Source organism: Lepisosteus platostomus, chromosome 3, assembly GCF_059453375.1.
Source record: "Lepisosteus platostomus isolate fLepPlt1 chromosome 3, fLepPlt1.hap1, whole genome shotgun sequence".
In the NCBI taxonomy this organism is placed as follows: Eukaryota; Metazoa; Chordata; class Actinopteri; order Semionotiformes; family Lepisosteidae; genus Lepisosteus; species Lepisosteus platostomus.
Window position 1 is genome coordinate 66,495,370 of NC_142613.1, and position 15,468 is coordinate 66,510,837.

General features: G+C 34.3%; 1 protein-coding gene across 1 annotated transcript in view; it reads left to right on the forward strand.

Moving 5' to 3' along the window:
• dcdc2c (doublecortin domain containing 2C) overlaps nucleotides 1–10,958 on the forward strand; it is a 36,007-nt gene extending 25,049 nt beyond the window's left edge. The window contains exons 12-13 of the mRNA XM_088626548.1: nucleotides 9,120–9,158; nucleotides 10,822–10,958. Of these exons, the coding sequence (XP_088482674.1) occupies nucleotides 9,120–9,158; nucleotides 10,822–10,887 (105 nt within the window). The 3' untranslated portion in view covers nucleotides 10,888–10,958. The remainder of the gene's footprint in view (nucleotides 1–9,119; nucleotides 9,159–10,821) is intronic.
• The last annotated feature ends 4,510 nt before the right edge of the window (nucleotides 10,959–15,468 follow it).

Here is a 15,468-nt window from a genome sequence, read left to right on the forward strand (position 1 = left end):
TATAAACTCTCCTGATTCTATGATGTTGAAAACTAATTTGTCAAAATTAGTTTAGAATGGGTATTGTTAAAATTTATTCTATACAACAATTGCATTTTGTCCGTCATTATTTGTGTCGTTTTGTACCATGTATCTGCTTCAAGTGAATTCAGAAGGTTGTGCTTCACTTTCCACTACAGCTACCTAAATGTTGTCTTTGACATTAAATATGCTAGTCATTTGTTCACACAGACCGTTACGTTTCACACACGGATCTAGAATGAAAACAAATGAGAAAAAAAGTTCAAGAGCAAGCCTATGTAAGCCTGCATAAATTTCTGTTTATCTCAACCTTTTGTTTTAATTTACTGCTATTGGCTTATTTGGTCAGTCAGTCACCTAAGCGTTTCTTCTTAATTAATATTGTTAGATATGTCAATATAACTAGGGATGCTTGATCAATTGTCTTCCTCTTCTACAAAATTTTGTGATAAAAATCAAATACTTATTGATTTACTCCATTGATCCCCCAATTTTATGCCAGTGCAATTTCTCTTCATTCGTCTTCGCCTGTTTCCTGAATACTGTTCCCCAGCTTAGGTTAGCGGTTTCAAAGCTTGCTACACAATCAAGGTCAACTTTAATCAAGTCAGACTCTAAGGCCAGAATTAGTCTGAGCCAAACCAGACTTGGGCTTTTAGAGTGGCTATCATATTGTTAGATTATCTTTTTATCAGAAACTGTATTATCAAGAATCCAAATATTGGGATATTATCTAATTCTTACCAAGGCCTTGCAACAAAATACTAAATAAAAAATATACAATACTTAGTTTGTCAGCATAGATACTGGAAATAAAGTTTTACTTCACATATACTCTTCTCACTTCTATTTAAATTAAATAATTAAAATATTAAGTATTTTTTACATCATAAGCTCAACATAGCCAGCTTGTTGTCTTAGTTTTTAATGTTTTGAGTTAAACATTCTCTTTTCAATCTCCTCCTGGAACCTAGATCTATATTTTTGTTCCCTCTAAAGAAAGACCACCTTGTCCTCTTCCTTTTCAGTTGTACTTCACATGATTCTATTCATACAAGTCATTACATCATCTCATCAGTTTCACTCCATCCTCATTGGTCAACAGGCACTAGACCATTCATATTCTGCTAAACCCATTTTCATATATTTATCAGCTTAACTGTTTAATATAGTCTTAGACCTGCAGGCACTAGAGAATGCAACTTTCTCCTTGAATTAACTCCTTGGTGTTGAGAGGGTCTCTGTGAACTTTGTACATACTGTTTATGTTGACACTGTAGTATTTTATAAGGTGGACATAAACTGGTTTGAACTGGAATGGAAGAATGCTGGACAGAAGGGCTGCTATGTAATTCTGTGTTATATAGGAACGCCTGCTTCAAAACTAAGTAACCAAAAGATATCTTTGGCAAAAAAGTGTAACAATGCGGGACTGTGAGGAGCCCTGAGAGAACCGGTAAAAGTCAATGCCCTGCACATGTGAGGTCAGCAAAAAAACTAAAAAAAAGAAAAACAAAAAAGCACACCACTTTCCACAGCGGTGTCCAGACTGGACTATCCCTATTTAACGGGGTCCAGTCTGGAGAAGAAGTAAGACTGTTTGGAATAGTGTAATTCAGTTAAGACTATCCCTATTTAGTGGGTTCCAGACTGGAAGAAAACAAACAAGGCCAAAACAAAAGAAGACTCAACCATCCCCGGTGAAACCTCACAGCGGGACAGGGGAAAAGAAAAATGCAGCCTCAACACTCTCTGGGACTGTCTCTGAAATGCTCTCCCCTTACTCGAGATGGAGTCCCTCTTGCTCGCCCCTCCGGGGAGGTGCCCAGTGTGTTCTTAAAGGGCCTTCACAGCTGCGTCACAGCCAGGGCAGCTATGGTCGCTAAGGCAGTGCGTCACACTTAATTCAGGGCTCTGCCTCCGCACTGAAAATGCCTTCACTATATGCCACCTAAGGAAGAGGAAGATGAGCATCAGGGAAACATGACAGAGAACAGAAAAGTTGAATCGCTTACTCCTGTTTCTCATGACTCCTGATTGTCTTTTAAGGAAAGTAGAAAATTATTTCTATCATTGGTTAGCTAGAAATGTAGACCCTTTGCAATATACACCAAGCAGCCTGGCAAATGATCTACCCAATGATCAACTTTCGAACAACTGAGTACAGTAAGGTCTCGACATCTACAAATTTAATGTTTGCTAAAATAAGGTTAGGGCTGTTAAGCGCAACTTTCAGATTAGCCACTCAACACATTAGGATGGTGAGATGAATCTACCTAGCGAATGAGCCTCTCCCTGCCTCTTGCCCAAGTACCCACTACCCTTGATCTGCATCTCAACATGGTCTTGTTTGTGTATGGTAATGAACACTCCCAGTTCTATTATGGCAGCAAGTGGAATGACAGGCTGGAGATGACTTTGTAGGCTCACTATTAGTTTTATTGTCTGTTTCATTACATGCTGATCACGTAAGATAATTTATTTTAGCTGATTACCATACAGTAAGTTTGTGATTACTGTTGTTTGTTTCATTTGATCAATATTATTTTATCACCAATGTACTAGTATTTTAATTATCATATAAGGCAGTGTTACCTATGTTTTTTAACTATATACTGTAATTTGTTATGACATAGTATAGTGGTGAACATGGTTATATGCAACTTTGGCTGTTCCCGGTGGTTCTCTGCACTGAATCCTCACAAATGTCAAGACCCTACTGTACTTATTACTCATTCAGAGCAGCTGTGTCTCAGTCAACAGGTTCTTTCAATCAATCAGCCATGCTAAGTCACTCCAACACTTGGTACTTAACTTACAATTAAAATGAAGATTGTCTAAGTTTACCTGGAGTCTAATGGCATTACAGGTTTAACATATTGTAAAATAGAGAATAGGGTTAAAAATGATAAATTTCATTCAAGAAATTCTGAAACAACATAAAAAATTAAATGATTTATGAAGTAGTGCAGGTTTTGATTACAGCTGTCTACAAACTTTGTTTGTTGAAATATACTATATGTGGCTAGTGGACATGTATATTTATTAAACATATAGTGTTATAGACTATTATGTGTTCCTACAATTTAAGTGATGTGCCTGTAATGGTTTTTAGTATTGTTCACATATTGACAATGACATTTTTAAATTTTCAAGCTTGAAGTCTACGGTACTGTAAGTCTGTTAACGTGTGTCACAAAGATACAAAGTGTGGCATCTAAACGGTATATGTGTGCAACTATATAAAATTATTGCATCAGGCTCTGCATATCTTGAACAGCTCCCAGCAGCCTTAAAGATACCATGGAGTTCTGTTCTGTTACTTGACTTAACAATTAATTGAACTCACAAGATCTTTACTAGGAACTGTTTCTAGGCTTTTCTATCACTTGGCCCATCTAATTCAAAAGAATTCTCCAAAAAGAATTCTCCAGCATGTTTAAAACTATTAAGAGTTCATCTTAATTAAAGTATATTATTAGTGTGATTATGAGTTCATCGGCAAACAAAAAATGTATTAAACCACTAAATATCTAGAACAAGTGTAATAAAAACCAAATATCTCAATTAAACCACACGTAAACACTGTGGTGGCTGATGGCAAGTCATGTGTCCAAAAAATGTGCCTCAGATCAACTTGAATTTCCTTGCAATAGTGAAATGATCTAAATGGCAAAGAAAAACTGCTTTCACCTTAACTTTCAAAAATGTTTCAGAAATGTTCATAAGTATTTCAAATAATACTCACGTAAACCTTTTCTGGTTTATTCTCACTAAACTGTTCTTTTTTTTAAATGAAAAACTACCTTATGACTTATCATATAAACTTATAAATTGCAACATAAGAAACTGGTTTATGTTTCAGGAAGCAAAAGAGCAGGAGAGGTTCTCAAAGCTGTTTGGAATACGGTTACTGATGTCTGACGTTTTCAAGGGTAGGTTTATGAAAGTGTAGTACTGTCACTGCAGCAAGTCCAAACCTCTGATTATCAGTGGCCTGCCGTGTAATCAGAAGATTGCCACATGAACTTTTTTAAGCCAACAGGTATTACCTTTGGTGGAACTGGATAATAATTCTTTATTTGCTAATGATCTGCTTTTTTAATTTTCACTCTATGTGATTGTGAAAAACCCTTATCCTGTCATGGCAGACCCAAGGTCTGCATGCACAAAAACTCACAATGACTGCCAGAAGTCTAGAGCAGGAAGCTTTATTTTCTGATTTTAAAATAAACACTCCCACTGTACCAAGACAACTTTACAAAACACTCAATAAGACACCTTTACAAAACACTTAATACTGCAAGCTATGTGCTTGCCCTTCAAATACCAAACCCAGAATCTTTAACTCTCCTGTTTTGAAGAGCATTCTTTAACTCTTAACTATAATAATAATAATTAATAAATAATAAGAAACCAATTAATCTCCACTGTGACTATTTATAAGTAGTTTAGAGGCTCTATGGTGGCTTCTAATTGCATTCCAGCTGCTGACTTTCCTGCAACAGAGTGATGAAGCCTGCAGATCAAAGCACAATTATGGCTCATACTGTATGTTGGATATCATGAGAAACAGGATATACTGTATAGCGTTTCTTATATTTAAAAAAAACAACTCCATATAACTCACCTTTATTGCAAACAACTGTTTGATCCATACCACTTTACATATTACACAAACTGTAGTTTTTATAAACATTTTGCTAAATTATGTTCAAAAAAGGCATTTCACAGCATCTGCAATTAGCTTATTTGTGTAATGAATGGGAGTGTGGTGAGTCTTGTTTCTAACTGATGTGTCACTAACAAGTCTTACTCGTTTCAGGTGATAGATTAAAAAAAGTGTTTAAAGGTTCACATGTCGAAATCAATTGAATGCTTGTCTTGTCAATGGTCACAGATAATTGGACATTATTTAATGATCTAGTATAATCAGCGTTACCAATTTCCCTCTTGTTCCATGGAATCCAGTTCAGTAGTTTAGTAACTATAGTTATAGTAAAAGATTTCTTACATTTTCTAAAGAAATAAAATAAAATTGAATAAATAAATTTAAAAAATGAATTTCAAAATTTCCTGCCTTTTGTAGGATCCTAAAGTTCAGGGCTCAACCACTTAACTGGCAAGTCTGTTGTAGATACCTGCTTTCTAGATACCTGATTCCTATTTCCTATTTCCTATTTCCAGTTCAATATGAATTAAAATTTAATTTAGATCTCAGTTGTGACCCTGTGCCTGTGTTTTAGTACTAAACATGAAATAGTCCCCAAGGTTGCCCCTTATGATTAAATACTTGGATGAAATATCCTGTCAATCTTCTTTGTTCTAGATATAGAATAATATGTTTTTCATACTGCTCATACTGTACATACTGTATATGGCACTGTACTCCACTTCTTTATCTTGTTCCTCCCCTTTGCCATTTCTGGGGTTGTAATATGCTTGTGGTATGGTGACTTTGACTTAAAATAATGACCTAAACAAAGCCTTACTAGTATATTGTGAATATTGCCTTGATTTAAACTGTAAGGTTTTGCTATTGTATATATCCAGGCACTTGGATTTGCTCTCTTATTTTTCCACATTATTTTGAAGAGGATATCTACAGTACATAAATATACAGATGTCTTTTGGCTGTGTAAATTTACCTACATGCTATGCATAGCATGTTATTTTACTTAGATCTAAAAAAATGTGTTGTTATTATTAAACACATCTGCATGGTATGTAAAAGCTGAGGCATTCTGTCATTTATACTATCAAATTTTAATCAAGTATTCCTAAATATAAACAGAACAGGTATACATTCTCTTACCTTTTACATTGGTTACACACCACCCCGATATTTTACGTAACACACTTTGTTAATCAGAAATTTAAGCAGTCAAATTGTCACTTTTTTATTTTTTTGTGGTAAACATTTGGGTCTAAGTTAATATTCCCAGACAGGAAGAGACTCAGAACATTCTTACAAAGTATTTTATTTTGTAAGTGTATTATTCCTTACATCTTGCATGAGCATTTCCCTAAGAGAAGACACACTTAATAATGTAAGGCTGTACTCAGATTCTCCATTCTATATGTCTGTTTTCTTCTTTCATTTACAGTAGGGTGAGCTACTGTAAATGAATGAAATCTTTCATTCTTGCTGGATCATTATGGTAATATTTTTTTCCTGCAGTAACCACTTGTGATTGACTTACAGACCATTTAGACATTGCCAACATCAGCCTCTGTATTTCAGCAGTGTAAATGACCTTGTTGAAAAGGTCATTTTCAGAAGTCTGGCATTGTCTATAAATAAAACTCTTTAGTGTTAGAGCTGAAGAAGTTTATTAGACTGTGTCTCAACAGATTTAAATATGCCTCATGTATTTCCTGTTATTAATTAATACTCCTAGGTGACAGAAAAATAGAACTGCTATGTCTTATTACGCAATGTTGACAAGTGAGCCTCAAGCTGTATTTTACGGTAACCCCCATTTTGTCTAATCACAATGTTTTTTTTATTATATATTGTAGTGTGCTGAGTGGTTTACTGCATGAAAGCATTTACTAGTTTTCATGAAGAAAATTAAGTGCCTATAATTCATATTCATATGCCTATAATTAATGTTTTTTTTAAATCAGGGATTTGTTCACTGTCATTACTGTATATATATATTTTAACAAAGAGGTGTATATAACACATGACAGTCTTAACATATCCTGGCTCCAAAGTGGCTCAGACTTTGCCTGTTGCACTGTTAGAACCCGGTATTGAAAGACATCTCCTGTTCAAACTTGGGTTGTGTCATTAGCTGACTGGGATTCTCCAGGTTGTGATGCACAGCAGGCTAAGTGTTTCCCAGATTCGTTAGGCTTCACTTGTGAGCAGCCTGTGGATTTAGAGTGCTGTCATTACAAAACAGATTGCTTGTACTAGCTTCTTCTCCATGCCCATATTCTGGCCATCTTTTTCTTAGTCCTAACTGTCCTGTGAAGCACTGTAGATTTTACAAAATGCTAGATTCAAGTTAGCTAAAACAGTGGGCATGTTAGAGACATCTGTGCTGATAGTTGGATGGTACCGCATCAATTTGATAAACAACATCAAATTTAAAATGGGAAAGTAAAGATTAATGAGCAGTAATTCCGTATTTATCATATAGTCAATTACTGTTTTAGAATATTTTTGTAATTGAACTATGCAATTAATCTTGTCGATTTTGTGCTTAAAGTAATTTCTTATTGTGGAAGATTAGTATAGTATTGTAATGGGGAAATTATTTTTTGTGTGTTTTCAACACTTTAGGACAGGCTAGAATATATTAACGTAGCTCAGGTACTGTATGACGAGTTCTCCACCTTTTCAGTTTTTTGAAAAAATAGAACAATCTGAGCATTCGTCTCCAAATATTAAAACCAGGATAGAATTGGGAGAAATTAACTAGAAACACTGGTTTCTACCAGTATATAAAAAGCTTTCACAATATGCACATTTTATTTTATGGTGTCTATTTAAACATGCATTTTTTGCTTTTCGATATATATTAATACCTTGTATGCACAAAATCTAGATTAATTTTCTCTAACATTTCTAAGTAGCTTTCTAAGTCTGAAGATTATTAGGGAAATATATATATATATATTTGTTATTGTATGATTAAATTCTGAAATTCTTAAAGTCTGAAACCAGCATGTTTACCTTTCAGCTTAGATTATATGATGAGAAACAATTTACTTGTTAGCAACAGATTTGCAACAGTATATTGCATTAGGATTGCATTAGTGGGGCACTAGGACCCACATAGACCGCAGAGTGAGCACCCCCTGCTGGCTCCACTAACACCTCTTCCAGCAGCAACTTAGTTTTCCCCAGGAGGTTTCCCATCCAGGTAGTGACCAGATATACCTTCAGTATATCTTTAGTAGATACATCAGTTACTAGCAGTTCAGTTGGTAATTGGTCATATTTATGCTTCATTGTTTTTTCTTTGCATAAATGGCAGATTAGATTTACCAAAGTCTGTTGTTACTAGTTTTATCAATCGCTCATTCTATTTTTATAATAGATAGCCCCACAGTGTATTGTGCAGAATAGCTGTACAAATGTAACAGCACTCAGTGAAACTGGGTGTAAAAAGGAAGTGACACCACCCCTTTAAATGTTTACAGGGGCAGAGCAGAGCTGAACTCTCCACACTTAGTCAAATTGTGACGTGTTACAGGTGCTTAAACTGTAGGAATTCAAATGGGTACACAACAAATGCATCTTTTATACCTCTGAAAAACAGATTTAACTATTTCATTAATTATTGTGTTACTAGTTTCCCTCTTGTAAATGTTTCAATATTTATGAAAATATAAAAATTAGTGCACCTCTACCAATTTTAAAACAACAATGTATCATGTTAAAGGTGAGGTCAGGTCAAGTATGGATAGTTGAAAATGAGATGTGTCAGTTTTTTAAAATAAAATAAGATTTGTTTATTTATCAGTTTTAAGCATGTAAAATATTTACATTAAACTGTAATACAACATCATGTTTAGGAACAAATAGAGGTTTGCAAAACTAAAGAGACTGCCACAGCTAAATAAATTCTGTTGTGTGCTCTAATTTCATTTATTTGAAAATTTTTAATTTTCAGTGTGAAATTAATCTCTTCTTTTTCCTTTGCTGTATGCGTGCTGATGCAGCCCCCCATTGAACTTTTATAGGTATGTCTGCATTACATTGGTCATATTAATTCACAAAACTCATTGAGTAATGTGTAGTTGAATTTAGCTTGAAAACTTTGTAGGGATTTTTATTGCCATTCTTTAAAATAGTTCAAATCAGTAGCAAAAACACCTGGTCATACAGTACCAAATAAACAGTACCAAAGAACAAAAAAACAGATAATAACATTTGTCTACTAAATTTCTTAGTAAAGGTGTTTTTTAACTGTATGAAAATATTTAATTTTCTATATCCAATTGGAGATAGTACTCTCTGCTCTTCCCTTTTTTGTTGAAACAATTTTGTCTAATTTTATCGATCGTTCTGCATGAAGGGTGTATATTATTGCTAGCAATATATATGGGCTAAAGCTTGGATATTGACATCTCTTTTTCAGACAAAACCAAGAAGTGACCTGGTTCAGAGCTTGTCGGAGGTGTGTATTCTTAATTTCTTCTTCTTCGTTTGAACTGCCAAATTGCAAAAGGTCCCTTAAGATTTCACTTACTATTACTGTTGTTCAGTGTACATTTTTACATTTCACCTTTTGAATGAAATTCAGATTAAATCTCTTAGGTAAAACTGTAAATTATTTTAAATCCATGGAATGACTATGGGGGCAGCATGGAGGTGCAGTGGTTAGCAATAGTGCCTCGCAATGCTGAGGCCCTGGGTTCAATTCTAAACCTGGGCTACTATCTCTGTGGAGTTGTATGTTGTCCCCATGTTCTAATGGGTTTTCGTGGGGGGCCCTGGTTTCCTCCTACAGTCCAAACACACTGATAGGTTAATTGGCTTCTGGCAAAATTGGCGCTGGTGTGAGTCTGTGCATGTCTGTTTGTGTTTGCCCTGCGACACACTGGTGTCCTGTCCAGGGAGTATACCGCCTTGTGCCCCTTGCTTGCCAGGATAGGCTCTGGCTGCCCTGTGACCTTGAATTGGATGAAATGGTTAGAAAATAGGTTGATAGATGAAGAACTTTGGAGATTTGGACATATTCAACCTTCATTTTTCTCACCCACAATTACCTTTATTTTTCTTTTTGTTTAAATAAACAAAATTAATTTAGATATATTTGCAATTATAACATTAACACATCGCTGGCCTAAATTTGGTAATTAGTTTTGATGTGTATCTATTTGTGTATTTTATTGCTACTTTTTCTATGTATTTTATGGACATGCATTTACCTCAATTCATTTTCCTCCAAAGGTCAAATACCATGGTTATTTCCCGGTATATACAGTAATGGTAGAATCTATATACTAATAGATTATTATAAGGAAGTTTAGTAACAAAAACTTAACATACCACAATATTTTCCCTAATGGAATATCCCACTAAAGGAATTATTTTTTTCTGTTCTGAAAACACTGCTGATTTATTCCAGTTTTGCCGTGGGATGGCCACACAGAGTATTACTCTACACTTAACACATTTGCCACCTTTTCAGAATTAGAAATGAGAAAACTCAGAAGATCTATAAAAAGGTCTATTAGTATTCTGTGTATCAAACCACAGAATTTCCAAATTTACACATGATATCAAAGCTCTTGCAAACAGTTTCACATGTGTGAACATCTTGAGAAAAGGTAGAAATGTCAAAATGACCTTATCTGAAGATGAAACCTTTGCATGCCAAGGAATAGAGCAATGCTCTGTGAAAGTGTAATTTCAGCTTTAGATGTGTTCCTTGATCTAGTGATGTGTAGTACATCAATGTTCAGGCACATATCAGCTTTGATTACCACTTTGCTCAGTCTACAGTGCCAGCTTTAAATTGCATCTTAAGATAAAAGCAAATTAGTTTTGAGTCCATGTTTTAGTTGTGGCTATAGAGCAACTTGTGTTGTACAGACACTATCAATGTTTCAAGCCTTTGATCATGCTGAAGTGAACATAATGTACAATTTACAACAATAATTTTTAATCTTTGTAATGTTTTAATTATACTGTATATAGTTTTAGTTTTCATGTTTACAGAATCAGTGGTCTGTTTATTTCACAATGTATGCTTATGTTGAATGTTATACACTTGTTACTGGCAGACTGGTGTTTTTAAATTCATCAATAGTCCTTCTGTTCTTTCCTATTGATAGAATATAAAGAAAACTCTTGAATCTCCCAGCGAAGAGACAACGCGAGATCCATGTATGTCTCAGTAATAAGATCTTATGTATAAAATTAAACAAAAATGTTGTTTTAAATTAAATAAAAATGTCTACATTTTGACAGATCCATTGTGGACGTACAGATTTCATTTCAGAAATGTACCATATAATTATGTATTTAATTATAGACCTGACACCTGAAGAAGGCTCCACGGCCGAAACATTGTGTTCTCTTTCTTCTTTTTTTCAGCATGGAATAAACCTATTACTTGTTCCAATTATGTATTTATATTAATATTGCATGTAATTTCTTATACTTTAGATGGTAAGCTAACTAATTGCAGGGTTTAATTATTAAGCAGCAAAGGTCCGGTGTGGGTCTCACTATAGAACTCTTGATTAATTCTTTTTGTAATTTTCTGATTAATTATTTTGGAGTTTCTGCCTAATCAGCAAGCACACTGTGAAACATAATTGCACACGCAAGAAACTTACTGTCTCAGGAGATGAACTACTTTGCTGATTAAAATGAGTTGAATCAACTAAATAATATCAGAACAGATGGAGAAAAAATATTCCCAACAATAGTTTAGTCTTAAGATGTTAAAGGGTAGACAATGAGTAAAGTGATTGACTTGGTTGTTTTTGTCTAATTTCTTTGATAAGCATATCCTAATGGAAGAGAATTGCACATTTCAAAATGCTTAGAATTTCATATTCTGTTCCCAACATTCCATCTACTGTATGTAAATATATTCAAAACAACAAAGACTAAGCTAAAAATCTAGGACTCAGTGTGTACGATATCAGGAGAGTTATAGTAATGAAAAAGACTACTTTTCTCCTAAATTCTCTCTATTCATTGCAGGTTTCATTTCACACCTCACTTCACCTATCCTGACTTCACACCTCTTGATTGGCCTCTCTTTCTGTCCCCTGCTCCCGCCCCTCGCTCCTCCTCTCTCCCAGCCTTTGTTCTCCCGCTACTTTACCTTTGCTTACTGCCCTCACACACCTGAAGAAGGCTCCACGGCTGAAACATTCTGTTTTCTTTCTTCTTTTTTCAGCACGGAGTAAACCTATTACTTGGTATTTTAAGATTATGCACATACTATTTTGCTTTATAAGCTCAGTCCAGTACTTTCAATGTAAAATATAAATCATCATGAGCAAGCTCATTATTCAGTTAGATTATGTAAATTATTATTGATCAATAACCACAGAATTTATGTAATTACAAATATTTTTATTATATGTATTTCCTTTTATTGTGTTTAAACCAACCAAAAGCTGTAGTACCTACAGCACAATAAGTGTTTCTCTTTAGTAAATGAGGGAATTTTTCATTAATCCTTAAAAGTAATTTGAATTAATGATTTAAAGAATATAAAAATAATTAACTGGGCTATTTTTAAACTAAAAAATTAAGATGCATAAAGTACACTTAAGTTGTGGGCATCTACTCCAGAATTCAGTTAGCTACCAGAATGAGCAAGACTGGCCAAATACCCTCTTCCTGTCTGTAAGATAGGTATTACTTTCTATCACTAACATTTCATCCTGTTATACAATTCTACCTAAGAAAGGTTTGTAAAATGCCAGCTGGATTTTCAGAGCCTTACTTTCCAATTTGCATTGTGCATTTTTGTCACAATTATAAAACATTTCAATGGATGTTAATGGAGAAACTTTTTCAAAGCATGCAATTTTTAAGCACATTGTATACTACAGTACTTTTCATCATTGTTTATTGTATTGTTTTACTTGGAGTGAAAGACAGAACATCAAGCAGCATTTATTCAAGGGTGTTGTTTCTGATATTGGAGGCTTTACAGGTATCAAAGAGCCATCTTGTTAAGGTAACAGTACATATACTGTGTAACCTTGACATTTTCATGCATTGTGACTTTTTAAACAAATGTACAATGTCTTGAAGGTGGGGGGTTGGGTCAGTATGTGTTATTGCTGTCCAAAACTTGTAACCATAAAGGTGAGAGTGATATAGAAAGGTGCTTCTGCCTTACTGGTTTAGTTTTAAATAAAGATAGTTCAGCAAGGCCGTTTAACAAAAACTTTGTTATTCCCAGAATCTGCGAGTGCAGCAGTAGAGTTACTGTCTTCTTTTATCTAAATAGCCTTTAAATAAGGTATCTGTTCAAGACACAGTCTGTTACAGATCTTAAAAGGAAGGTATGGTTTATTCAAATATGGAATTAAATTAAACAATACTTCATAGCAATACGTTTTTCAGAAAAATATTGAGAACTAGTTATAAGGAACAGAAATGATTTTTGTGTGTGGTAAATATTAAATAAATATGATCTATAATAGAAAATAAAGAATGTATTTAAATGATTATGTATTTGGTTTTCATATTGCAACATTTTTCTGAAGGCAGTACAGTGAATGGTTAATGCATTAATTTAGTGTTACTAAAATGCCTCCCTCAATTAAAAATCACACTTACAAGGTGTTCTTTGGAGAAATAATCCATCCATTATATCTTTTTTTAGCTGTCTTGACCTCATTAGCAAGTGCAGACTTGCAGTTATTTCAGCTCAATGAAATTGACTTAAAATTGTATTAATTTGAGAGCTAGGCTATCCAAGCTGAACCCCACAAGCAATGTAGGTGTACAGGGATTTCCTGAATGCCTCAATTGCACACAAACCAATTGCTACATTTGATCCTAGAGGATTATTAAAATGCTGTCCCCCACAGAAAAAGATGAAGACAACCAGAATACAAAAAAAGTGTAAGATGAGTGCACTCTGTGTATTAAAAATGTCCTTATTAAAAACGTCCTCTTCATTAAGATTGATTTATTTAGTTGATGTCAAAATAAGCTTAACTCTCCATTCCAAAGAATTACCTGCAGTTTACTATTACTGTGCAGAACAGAAAAATAAGGTCATTGTATTCATTACATAATTTCTCTACATTTTCTTTTAAAGCATCTCAATCCAGGAACTTATAATTAATGGTTACATTTGTGTATTTTTCTGAGTGGTATGAGAAAGCAACAAAGGAATGGCAAACTAATTAAATTAACAGTGTACAAACAAGTTAAAGGAAATTCAAATAATTCAAATAATAGAAAAATCTCATACATTGCCTCTAATTGCCTCTAATTGTCCTATTGTCCTATTCAACAAGTTAGATAGGAACAACAAACATCATTGAAGGGATAATTATTTTAAGAAATGTTATGAAAATATTTGGAATGTGTAACATAGGGGTTAATAACAAGGCACCAGTTTGTGTAATATGCTCATATTATGTTTGTTTTTGACTGAATATTTGATGTTTAACCTTAATGCTTACTCAATTGGAAATCTATTCCTTCTTAACAGACATGTATTTCAAATCTCAGATCACTTCAGCTTGTTTATAAAACCATCTTGTCATTCTTCTGGTTTTCTGAAGGAGCAAAAGTAGAAGAAAATGTGTGTTCAATTGATAGAATCTATAATATATCTACCTCTAGAGATTGAAACAGGGAAAATAATTACAAATGGGTTCAGGCAATGTGGTTATACAGTTAGTTAATAGATGAATGTCTGCAGAGTGTAGTCTTGAATGTGCTTGCGTGAAAATGTAGCAGCAAAAACTATATTGCCATGTGCAAACAGTCTGTCACTTTAATGGAGAACTACCCACAATCCCCATCTCTCTGCTGCATATCAATTTACTAATTTTGAGATTCATCTTCTTACTGACAACCCACGCAAAGGATTAAGTGTGAAATCATGCAAGTACAATTCATACATCATTGGCAAAAGGAAACAAAATGCTTTTTCCCTTAGTGTCATCTGAAAATTAATCCACAGAAATTCCTCTGATATTGCAATAACATGGATTTTTAGAAAGATTGAAAAGCCATCCACTAGTCTTAGAAAATAATCACTCTAGTTTACATGAAGTCTATTTCTACCTTTGTTTAGTCATTACAGATGGCTAAAATTCAGCATGGTAGTGGCCCCATGGCAAGGGGGGAACATCTGATTTTTTAAGGGGTCTTTTGGAAATAATCTAAAGTTAGTCTTGGGTCTACATCCACAATGATTGCATGATTACACACATTTAACCTGAATAACATAGATTTATGTATAAGTCTAGAGACTAGAGCGTAATACTTTTTATTTAACAGACAATTAACAGTTGTATTATACTGAGTCATAGTATTAAATCCATCTATGTTTTCCACCTGGCTTCACACATTGCGTATTCTGCTGTTGCCATTCCAAAAGTATGTCTCATAAAAGACCACTGAAACTCTAACACAGGATGATTTGCTTGTATTGACACCAAAGCACTTTACAGTTTTGAAACAAGCCAGAGAAATTCAATATCAGTTTGACAGTCAGACTTCTTTGGTGCCTGCTCTGGATGAGGTAAGTGGCTGTGTCTGCATTTTTAAATCTGCACTCAGATGATGAAAATGGGTTTTCCCACAAGGCTTTTTGCAGAAACCATGAAGGGCTGACATCATTCAGTGCTGCAGGAGTGGTTCTTTCCATACTGCCTTGCACACTGCCCACCTAATGGCTTAAGCTCAACTAAAAACCCCAAATGACTGATAAGACAGGAGTCAGAGAATGTCTTTATCACTTAGGTTATGCACTGGTGATGCAT